Source organism: Octodon degus, unplaced genomic scaffold (assembly GCF_000260255.1).
Source record: "Octodon degus isolate 3935 unplaced genomic scaffold, OctDeg1.0 scaffold00046, whole genome shotgun sequence".
In the NCBI taxonomy this organism is placed as follows: domain Eukaryota; kingdom Metazoa; phylum Chordata; class Mammalia; order Rodentia; family Octodontidae; genus Octodon; species Octodon degus.
In genome coordinates this window covers 7,493,594-7,504,838 of record NW_004524622.1, presented here as the reverse complement: position 1 = coordinate 7,504,838, position 11,245 = coordinate 7,493,594, and the positions used below count along the sequence as shown (strand labels likewise).

General features: G+C 47.1%; 1 protein-coding gene across 1 annotated transcript in view; it reads right to left on the bottom strand.

Annotated features, from left to right (window-relative positions):
• The window catches only part of Tet1 (tet methylcytosine dioxygenase 1), a 114,627-nt gene extending 103,733 nt beyond the window's left edge, over window positions 1-10,894 (bottom strand). Inside the window, exon 1 of the mRNA XM_012514928.1 lies at window positions 9,317-10,894. Within this exon, the coding sequence (XP_012370382.1) occupies window positions 9,317-10,894 (1,578 nt within the window). The remainder of the gene's footprint in view (window positions 1-9,316) is intronic.
• Window positions 10,895-11,245: the final 351 nt, after the last annotated feature.

The following is an 11,245-nucleotide window of genomic DNA, read 5'->3' as shown; positions in this document are numbered from 1 at the left end:
TTTTTTTTTTTCTCCTAGTGCTGGAGCTCAAACCCAGGGCCACAGCCACATGAGGCAAAGTCAAGCGCTCAGCCACTGAGCTACACCCCAGCCCCCTTTTGGAAAACTCCAAGTGTCCCATTTTGCATCTTGTTGTAACCAATATTTATAAATTCACTTGGCAGAAATTGTAAGCATCAGGTGTGGTGGCACATGCCTGTAATCACAGCACTCAGGAGGATGAGGCAGGAGAACTGCCAGTTCCAGGCCCACCTGGCTCCATAGTGAAACCCTGTCTCCCAACAACAAAAAGCAAGCAACAGTCACTCAGCTTTCCCCTCCCTGTCTGTGGTGCTGAGGGCTGGGCCCAGAGCCTTGAGCACTCTAGGCAGGTCCTCACCACCAGGCTACACCTTCAGCCCGTTATTTTTTAAAGGTTTCTTTTCTATTTTATACTAGTATCTGTTTGACACATAATTATTACATTTGTCTTGGAGAACTGGGCCCTCACTCATGTCAGACACACACCATGTCTCAGTCATTTTACTACCCTATCCTGTCCCAGGTCCTTCCTACAGACTTTTTTTAAAAAAAAATTATTTATTTATTTGGTACAGGGTCTTGCTACACACCTAACACTCCTATCGATCCTCCTGTCTAAGCCTCCTTAGCACTGGAATTACTGGCGCGCACCACCACACCGTTTCAGTGGCTTGTGGCACAGGGCTGGCATGCAGTACTGGGGATTGAACCCAGGTCCTTGCGCTTGCCAGGCAGGCGCTTAAACTGCCAAGCTATCTTAAAAGTTCCCTTCCTACAGATATTAAAAGCACTGTTCTGGGGGCCAGGGAGATGGCTCTGTGGAATAAGCGCTTCCCTGGCAAGCGCAAGGGTCTGAGTTCAATCCCCAGTTCTGCAAAATAAATAAATAAAAGCACTGTTCCTCCCTAAAAACTTTTTCTTTTAAGTTACCAGTTGAATTTGTGCTATACAGATAGACTATGAATCTACTGGCTTTAGTACTTAAATGTGGAATAATCCCCAAAATGTTGTTTTGGGGTACCAACTGATGAAATGACATATTAAGTACATGTGGTATAAAGGAGATGGACTTGGGGCTGGGGAGATGGCTCAGTAGAATGAGTGCCTCCCTTGTAAGCGCAAGGGCCTGAGTTCAATCCCTGGTTCCGCAAAAAAAAAAAAAAAAGGAGTGGACTATAATGCAGCTGGCTGTTTGCTGTTGTTTTACCAGATTTGGAATGTGATAGTTGGTTAAATTTTGTATTTTTATTAAAATTCAAATCATTTGTTCAGCAAACACTTATCAGCATCTCTTAAATCCTGGGTTTGGGCTATGAGAATAACTCAGGCATGTAGATCATAATCAATCATTGCTCCCTACTTGTTTGCTTCTTTTTCAAGAGTCTGGCTGGCAATCCTCCTGCCTCAGCCTTCTAAATGCTGGGATTACAGCCATGCATCGCCATGCCCGGAACCATGGCATTCTTTTAAAGAGAGTGACTTGGTAGCTGTAGTGGATGATACCTCAACTTGAGAAGTCAGAAGCTTGGCTGGAAGGGCTGCGTGATCCCATGCCCTGGGGTGTGGAGGCTCCACCCAAAGGGCATGGAGGGTCCCCCCACTAAGAGTGACTCTGCACTTGAAGGGTATACATAAGGGTGGAGGAAGGCTTCTGCCCCGGCTAGCTTCCTAGCAGGAGTTCTGGGCTTTGCAGGGCCGCTTCCTTGCAGGAGCTTAATCTTTGAGCCACTTTGGTAGAGCTTGGATCTTTGCAGCAGCCTCCACCACTTCTTTGGAAGAGCTCGGGTCTTGGTGTGGAAGAGAGAGAGAGAGAGAGAGAGAGAGAGAGAGAGAGAGAGATGACAGATGCCTCGGCTGCTGCTCCTCTTGGTTGTTTTCTACCACCTTAAACTCTGCTCTCTGCCACGTGCCACTCTGCCTAGTAGCCAGCCAAGTATAGACTGAAACCTACAGTAACTGTGAGCTAAATAAACTTTTCTTAATTTTGGGTGTTGGGTTTTGTTTTTGTTTTTGGCAGAACCGGGGATTAAACTCAGGCCCTTGTGCTTGCCAGGCAAGTGCTTATTCTACTGAGCCATCTCCCCGGCCCCTGGTGTTAGGCATTTTGTTCCAGCAATGAGTAAAAAGTAACTGAGACAGGGGCCAGGGAGATGGCTCAGCAGAATAAGCGCTTCCCTGGCAAGTGCAAGTGTCTGAGTTCAATCCCTAGTTCCAGAAAAAAAAAAAAGTAAATGAGACAGTAGCAATGTGGAGATATTTTAGTGACAGAAAAGGTACAATCTGTCTCTTGTTGCATTTACAGCAGTCATGAAAAGCTGAGAAGCTGGTGACCATTGTCATTACCCAGATAAACTGCTGAATTTTTTTTTTTTTTTTCGGAACCGGGGATTGAACTCAGGCCTTTGTTCTTGCCAGGCGAGCACTTATTCTACTGAGCTAACTCCCCGGCCCCAATCTGCTGAATTGTCCAGAAGAGTGATTCATTTGTTACCTATCTTACTTCCATGTGATTATGCAAAAGCACAAGACCCTTCCATCTTTCCTGGGGAAAACTGGCCACATCCGTCACGGCCCCATCAGTGCTGGAGGCGTACATTGTGGCTGAGCCACATCAGCTCTTGGATCACTAATGCACTATAAAAGATGAGCAGGTAGGACCACAAAAGCGATCTGGAGTCCAGCTCCCCTGAAAAATAAATGCATCAGGTATGGGGGTGCAAAACATTCCAGAGGCATGGCAGAAGGACCACAGTTTGAGATTAGCCTAGGCTACATACTGAATTGAAGGGCAGTCTGAATTACACAGTGGGACCCTGTCTCAAACAAACAAAAAAATGTATTATGCCGGCATGCTCATTATAGTAGTATAACTTGCGTTACACTCATATGGGATATAATATGTTGGCCGCTGTGGGATATTAGTCTTTCACAGTAAGTGGACATATAGTACAGCTAGATACCTCTCCATGGTACAAGACGCACACCCACCAGTCAGAAGCAGCCCGTGAGACTGGGCGTGGGGGCGTGTGCCTGTAATCCCAGCTCTTGGGAGGCTGTAAACAGGTGGATCACTACAAGTCCAATCTAGCAGTGAGACCCTGAACACCCTGTAGACTCTTCCCTAAAATAAAAATTAAAAAAAGCAGCCCAGGTCAGCAGGGTCACAGGCCACAACTGGTGCTCTGAGCTGCACACCTGGAAAGACCAGCGCTGTACACACACGCATCTGCACAGTGGAAGACTTCCTACAGTCATCCAGCACTGGGATGTGGTGTAAGTAGCAGTGACACAAGAAGGTCCCCAAAGGCACAGTTCAGGACACACAACACATGCCCGCAATCTCAGGGGTTAGTAGCAAAAACTTGTTCCGAACCACACATGCTGAGAGGAGACCCAGCTGCCTGAAAACATGGATAGCATTGGTCAAGGGAGGCAGGCTTATGTCCAGCTCCCAGAGGAAAGAGTCAGATGAAGGGTCAGATGAATCCACAAGCATGTTCCAATGACGGAAGGACAGGGAGTGGTGCACTGCTACCGTCCACTCAGGTCACTTAGCACTTAACATTCAGATTTTCGTTTCTTTCTTTTTTTTCTCTTTTGTATTTTAGGGAAGGGTCTTTAGGGTGCTCAGGGTCTCATTATTAGATCGCACTCATAGTGATCCGCCTGTTTACAGCCTCCCAAGAGCTGGGATTACAGGTGTGCGCCACCACACCCAATCTCAATCGCTAGCTCAGAGTACCCCGGAGGTGGGGCCTGGCACAGCAGGGCTGGGGATCAAACCCCAGGCCCCTGCACCTACTTGCAGGTGTTTTAATCCACTGAGCTATTTGGCCAGCTCTCAGATTTTCAAATATGATGGAATCTCCATTAGTTAAGAAGTAGGAGGAACTTAACCAAAAAAAGGGTATACAGACGATTGTATCTGTGTATTCAAAGTGGTTAGGATAGATATATAGTTACATTCTCTTAATGAATACAATGATTTGTTCTAATGGTGTTTGTGAATAGGATGTCAAGTCTGCATCTTGTACAGCAATTAACCACTAGGAAAAATGTATGCAGTGTGTTAATTATTGAAATTGTCCTACCGATTTGATTTGCAACTGTCTCATTGCTATTTGTTTATCAATAAAATTATGAGAAAAGAAAAGAAAAAAAAAAGAAGTAGGAGGGGCTGGGAGATGGCTCAGTGGAATAAACGCTTCCCTGGCAAGCGCAACGATCTGAGTTCAATCCTTGGTTCCGCAAAAAAAAAAAAGTAGGAGGAAACTTAAGTAGGTACAGTGCTACAAACCTACAGTATCAGTACTTGGGAGGCTAAGGCAGGAAGATTCCCACAAGCTTGAGACCAGCCTGAGGTAGATAGTGAGTTCCAGGCCAGCCTAAGAGGAGGGGAAGAGGAGGGGAAACGCTCACTTGTTTGGCATGTGCGAGGCCCTGAGGTCGATGCCAGCAGTGTGGGCATGTATATGGGGAAGATAGCGGGATAATTAACACAGTACCGTCCACAGTGCATCTAGTGTATTGGTATGGAGTATAACCAAACAGGTAATAACCTCTAGTGTTCTGGGCAGAAGAGCATAGCCAGCATAAATACAAGGATTTTCCATGTTAGCTAGATGAACTCACAAATTACTGTCTAGTCATTCAATTAACTTTTTTCAGTTAATGTTGATTAAATGCATCATACTATATAAAAGCCTCTAGAGACATAATTCAAGACCCCACCCTGAACACCCTACATCGAGACAAAGTCTAGGGCCGGGGAGATAGCTAAGTGCTTGCCTGGCAAGCAGAAGGTCCTGAGTTTGATCCCTGATACCGCAAAATAAATAAATAAATAAGGTGTAATCTTACCATTTTAGCTTTTGCACACTAAAAATTATGTGTGAAAAACATAGCCCGCATCTTAATATATATCTCTGTCTAAAAAGAACCTGTACCCTATTTTTTTATGTACTTCTATCACTGTCCAAAAGGCAAGGTAAGTTCAGTCCCCAGTTCCGCAAAAAAAAAAAAAAAAGCCAGGTAGGTCTCAGAATGCTGAATCACAGATACACACGAGGGATGCACGAGCCACAGCCAATTCCACACAAGCAGAAGGTTGATAGGGCCAGGCTTGGGGCACCGCACCTGCAACCCTGCTACTCAAAGGCTGAGATTTAGGGGCAGCTTGGGCAATTTAGGGAGATGCAGTCTCAGAATAAAATATTCAGTGACAGAGAGCTTCCCTAGCTAGTATAAGGCCCTGGGCCCTGGATTCCAACCCCCAGTACTAGAAAATAAAAGGGGGGGGGTGACATAAAAACAAACAAAAAGGTATTATGTTTCAATTATCAGCATTTGCAGATACAAAGAGAATAATAAGCTGAGCTAAGGACAGCAGAAGATATATTTTTTTTCCCTGTTGATTGAAACATAACTCTAACTGGGCATGGTGGTGCATATCTGTAACCCCAGTACTCTGGGAGGCTGGGGCAAGAGGAGTTCAAGTTTGACCCTAGCCATGGCAACTTACAGAGGCCCTGTCAAAATAAAATGAAATGAAATGGACTGACAATGCAGATCAGTGGTTAAAGTCCCCCTGGTCTCAATCCTAGTGACACAAAAGAAACAAACTTCTCTAAAAAGTGACATAGGTCCAGCAAGATATCTCAGCTGTTTGAAGCGCCTGCTCAGGCAAGCTTAGGCAATGTGCACAGGGAGCACTGTCCGATCCCCTGCACCACAGACTCCAGGGTAGGCTGAGCTGGCCAGAGGGAAGAAAACAAAGTTACATAAATAGGGCCAGGAGGGGAGATGGTTCAGTAGAATAAGCCTTTGGCTGGCAATTGCAAGGGTCTGAGTTCAATCTCTGGTTCTGCCATAAATAAATAAATAAGGCCAGGCCACACCTACATGGAAGAGTCTTTACCCAGCATTCAAAGGCTCTGGTTTTAAACTCCAGAAGGACAGGGTGAGGAGATAGGAACAGACTTATACTAACATAATAAACGGGTAAAGCAGTGGCCATTTGCTAGAAGATTCACACAGAAAACATGCCAGGGCTTCCCTCCCTGGGGCATATCACAGGCAGTGTGCAGGAGGAGGTACTTGAGTGATCCAGGCTGAAGCTGGGTCCTTGTGCATTTTAAGTGCCTCTCTGCCTCTGAGCTATCTGCACACATATTGGCACAACCACAGTGTTTGGGAACATCTACAGAAGCTGAAGACAGGGGCCGCAGAGATGGCTCAGTGGAATAAGTGCTTCCTTGGAGAGCACAAAGGCCTGAGTTCAATCCCAGTTTCGCCCAAAAAAAAAAAAAAAAAAAGAAGAAGCTGAAGACATACATATTTTAGGGTTCAGCAATTCCTCTCTGAGGCATATATGCAACAGCACACGCACCTTCACCAATAGACATGTATAACATGTCATTAAGAATAAATACACTGTGGTATATACATACAATGTATTATACTGTACTGATGATGAATACTAAGCCAAAACAACAATAACACACAGAAACAAGAGTATCAAGTTGGTCCTTGCGCCGGGGAGATGGCTCAGTGGAATAAGTGCTTCCCTGGCAAGCGCAAAGGACTGAGTTCAATCCCTGGTTCCACCAAAAAAAAAAACAAGTTGGTCCTTGCTTTCTTAGAATGCATTTCTCTCAGACACTTTATGCCCATGCCAGGAGGGCATCTATCCACCTCCTGAGTGCAGGACAGTGATGTCCAAAGAAATGCTCTAGGGACTCTTTTTTTTTTTTTTTTTTTGCAGAACCGGGGATTGAACTCAGGCCTTTGTGCTTGCCAGGGAAGCGCTTATTCCACTGAGCCATCTCCCCGGCCCCTATAGGGACTCTTGAGGGGAAGGGTGGGGGTTAAGAACGAGCAAGAGAGGGCCCACCAAATAGCTCAGCGGATTAAAGCCCTGCTCAGGCAGACACAGGGGCTGGGATTTCAATCCCCAGGCCTGCAGTGCAGGCACCTGCCCCACCCCTGGAGCGCGCTGAGCCAGCAATGGAGACTAGGCATGGTGGCACGGCCTGTAATCCCAGCACTTAGGAGGCTGTAAACAGGAGAATCACTATGAGTCCAATCTACACAGTGAGACCCTGTACACCCAAGAACAAGAGAAAAACAAAACAAAACAAGCAAGAACAAAAAAGAGAACAAGTAACTTGGAACACACCAACAACGTACAGGGACAATCACTACTCTCCCCGTACAGCAACTCTCCATGCATGAGTAGCACAAACACTTTCAACAGAGAAATGTGGTACCAGAAAATTATTACTCTGAGAATGGTTGAAGCCAGCTGTGGTGGCTTATTGAGGGCTGGCTGGGACATGGCTTGGTGCTTCCAATTCCAAAAGAGGGGAGAAAAAAAAAAGCTGAAGTTCCTTTCCAGCCAAATTTGAGATAATTAGAACCTCAAATCTGATAGCAAGATATCTGGAATAATTCATGCTTGGCATTTGAAAGGCCTTGGGGTTCCATCCCTACCACTTCCCCCCACAAAAGAAATGTTAATACGGGATTATAGTCCATTGAATATAATAAAAAGTCATGGGTTCAGATTGAAAGATAATCAAGTAGGTAAATAAGAGCTTTTCCTCTTAAAGCCAATTAAAAGAATTAGAAGAAATTAAGAGGGGCTGGTGAGATGGCTCAGTGGTCTAAAGCACCTACTTCGAACAAGCTTAGCAAAGCACAGGAACCACGGTTCAATCCCCCAGCACCACATGCCAGCCAGCCCCCTGGTGGGCTGAACTGGCCACACACACACACACACAAATAAATAAAAAATTAAAAAAAGAAATTAAGAGAACTGGGGGCTGGGGAGATAGCTCACTAAAATAAGTGCTTTTCTGGCAAGCACAGCGTCCTGCGTTCCATCCCCTGTACAGCAAAAAAAGAAAGAAAGCTGGGTGTGGTAACATTTTAGGAAGCTGAGGCAGAAGGGTGGAAAGATTAAGCCTAGCCTGGGAAATTTATGAGATCTTCTCTTGAAATTAAAAAAAAAAAAAAAAAAAAAAACCCAATAATAATAATAATAATAATAATAATAATGGGGACTACCCACTCGGGCCCCCCTCCCTCTCTCAGACCGGAGCTTTCTTTCCCTCAATAAATATATTCTGCTCAAAAAAATAAAAAAATAAAAAAGAAAGAGAAACTTTTAAAAAATAGGGGCCAGCAAGCAATGGCCGTGACTCATCCACATGGCTGCACTGACAAAGGTTCTACAATCTGAGGTACAGGATCTCAGGATAAATCCTGAGGGCATTTCACTGACCTTCTCAGACCAAAAAGCTACAACTCTTGTTGCATAGGTCCTGCTTTACCTTGGTCCTAACCATCCAGTAGAAAAGTATGAAGACAAAATATAGGAAATAAAGCCATGCTGTTAAGTTGAGCTGTGGGGGACTCAGGTCAATAATTTCTGACATTGCCAGTTAAACAGAAGACCCAATGCTATTATGGGCTACTGGACTCTTTTAGAATATTTTGCTGAGTTTACACACCTATAATATTCAATAATGGAACTTAGAAAAAATGGGGTATGCCTATGAATGTCCATTTTGTATCTGTGTATTCAAAGTGGTTGGGATAGATATATAGTTGCATTCTCTTAATGAATAGAATGATTTGTTCTAATGGTGTTTGTAAATAGAATCACAAGTCTGCATCTTGTACAGCAATTAACCACTAAGAAGAATATATGCAGTGTAATATTTGTTGAAACGGTACTTCCGATTTGATTTGAAACTGTCTCATTGCTATCTGTTTATCAATAAAACTTTGAAAAACAAAAACAAAAAAATAAAATAAAATAAAATAAAAAATAGGGGCCAGGAAGATGGCTCAGTGTAATAAGTGCTTCCCTGGCAAGCACAAGGGCCTGAGTTCAATCCCCGGTTCCGCCAAAAAAAAAAAAAAAGAAGAGGATTGTGAGTTTGAGGTCAGCCCGGGCTATCGTGAGTTAAAGGCCAGCCTGAACCACACAGCAAAACCCTTTAGCTCAGAGGCTTAAGCACCTGCTTCACAAGAGGAAGGTCCTGAGTTCTATTCCTGGTACCAAAGCAACAACAAAAACACGACCAAAAAAAAAAAAAAAAGACAAGCAACTAGACAAATTGAGGCCCGGTGAAACGCTTTGCAAATGTACACCTCTATGATTCCACCGTTTCTACCAAATGCTAGAATGCAAGATTGTAGCTTTCCGGGGCAAACTACAAGAAAGCCAAGCTGGAGTCCACAGTCCGGTGCCAGCACTCTGCCTCTCCTGCCAGGGGCGCGCACTCACCTCCAGGGGCACCAGGACAGCTGGCTTCTTCTTCAGCTCCTCGCACTTGCGCCTCTTGCAAATCTGGTGGCTGTGCTTTCGGTTCCTGCAGTACGTGCACTCGCCACAGTTGGCCTTCTGCTGGCAGGGCCCGCATACCCCGCAGCGCTTCCGCTTCTTCTTCTCCAGCACGGGTGCCAGGGCAGTGTGGGCCCCAGTCTCCTGACTGTGGCTCCGGGCAGCACGGGGACTGGCCGCGGGGAGCTGGACGGCCGCGGGGAGTCCGCGGGGAACCAGCTCCCCTGGCTCGGGGCGGCCAGCTGCTGTCCCTGGGAGCACTGGGCCAAAACCCGAGCCTGGGTAGGACCGAGGAGCGGGTCCTGCGCCCAAGGGCGAGAGCGGCGCAGCACCCCGGGCGCCGGGCCACCGCGGGGACACAGCACCAGCAGGAGCAGCCTCCGGGAGCAGGGACGCGAAGGAGGCCTGGCCACGGGCTTCTCTTGAGGGGAGGACGACACCAGAAGCCTCTCTTTGGACTGGAGCACCACCGGCAGTCACCGCCGGAACTGGGTCAGCACCGCGGGTTTCCCAGTGGCTGGAGAGCGGCCTCAAGGCCGAATCAGCTCCCTGTCGAGCTGGGGCGGCCGGGAGGGCCTCCGGGGCATCGGGCTGAGCATGCAGGGCTGGAGGAGCAGGGCCGACTGCCAGAAGCTTGACCAGGGCAGAGGGGGAGACGGGCAGGGCGCGCCTGACATCTGGTTCGGGGTTCTGTGCACTCACGTCAGGATCCCGGCCGATGTCAAACAGCCTCAGAGACTGCACCCGTGAGCCCAGGTCCTCCAGCTGGGCCTTAGGGTCCCTGTGGGAGGGAACAGCGGCGAGCCCTCCTCCAGACCAGGGTGCACGCGGGGCTTCACTGCCCGGCTGCTCCCAGAGGAGTCCCTTCTTGCAATGTGGCCATTCTGGGGGTCCAGACGGGATCTCAGCCGCCACGGCACCAGGCGTGGGTCCCCCGGTGCTGAGCTCCTCGGCTGCGTGAGGCCCAGGCTGGGTGGGCTCCAGGCTCGTGCCTTCAACTACAGACATAGTCTGCACACCTCTCGGACTGTCTGCATCAAGGGGGGTCAGGGGGGCCGGGTCTGGGACAGGGCCATTCTCCGAGTGCTTGACTCCGGTGTTAGTGAGGACCTTACACTCACGGTGCTTCGCTGAGCTCTTGGACGGTGGGGTTTTCCTGGATTTGGTGGTGACCACCGGTGGCTGGGAGAGCCGCCCGCTGCGGAGAGCCATGGTGAAGCCATTGCAAGCGAGGGACACTGGGTTCTGGACCAGAAGCTCCGAGCGAGACAGATTTAGGCGGGCAGCTCCAGCCCGGGTCAGAAGGCTTCTGGCTGGCACAAGAGGTTTGGGGTCTGTTCTTTTCTTACCATCTCTTTCCTGAATAAATTGTTTTAGCTTCCCAGGGCTTGCAGGCTTGACCAATGTCACATTTTTGTTCGGTGGTGGCTTGTTGGTCTTCTTCACTCGGTTGTTTCTCTTTTTGTTTATATCTTCCTTTCTGACTAACCTGGAAGGTCTTGTGTGGCGAGATCGAGACATAGCTATAAAGTAAGAAGAACTCCAATGGCACAGGAAACATTGGTCCTTTGGGAAGTCTCACTTTGGAGGAGAATCTGGATGAATCTTCATGCCCTGTCACACAAGGTCTCGATCTGAAATAACAAAAACATGGGAAGTCTTTCTTATGCAGTTTTGTGTTTAAAAAAGACTATTGGGGCAGGGGAGATGGCTCAATGGAATAAGCGTTTGCCTGGCAAGTGCAAAGATCTGAGTTCAATCCCCGATTCCATGGAAAAAAAAAAAAAAAAAAAAGAATATTTACTACTGAATAAAATAAGCAAACTCAGAACATGTACTGCAAAAGAAAAATATGTTAAGACACAAAATAGG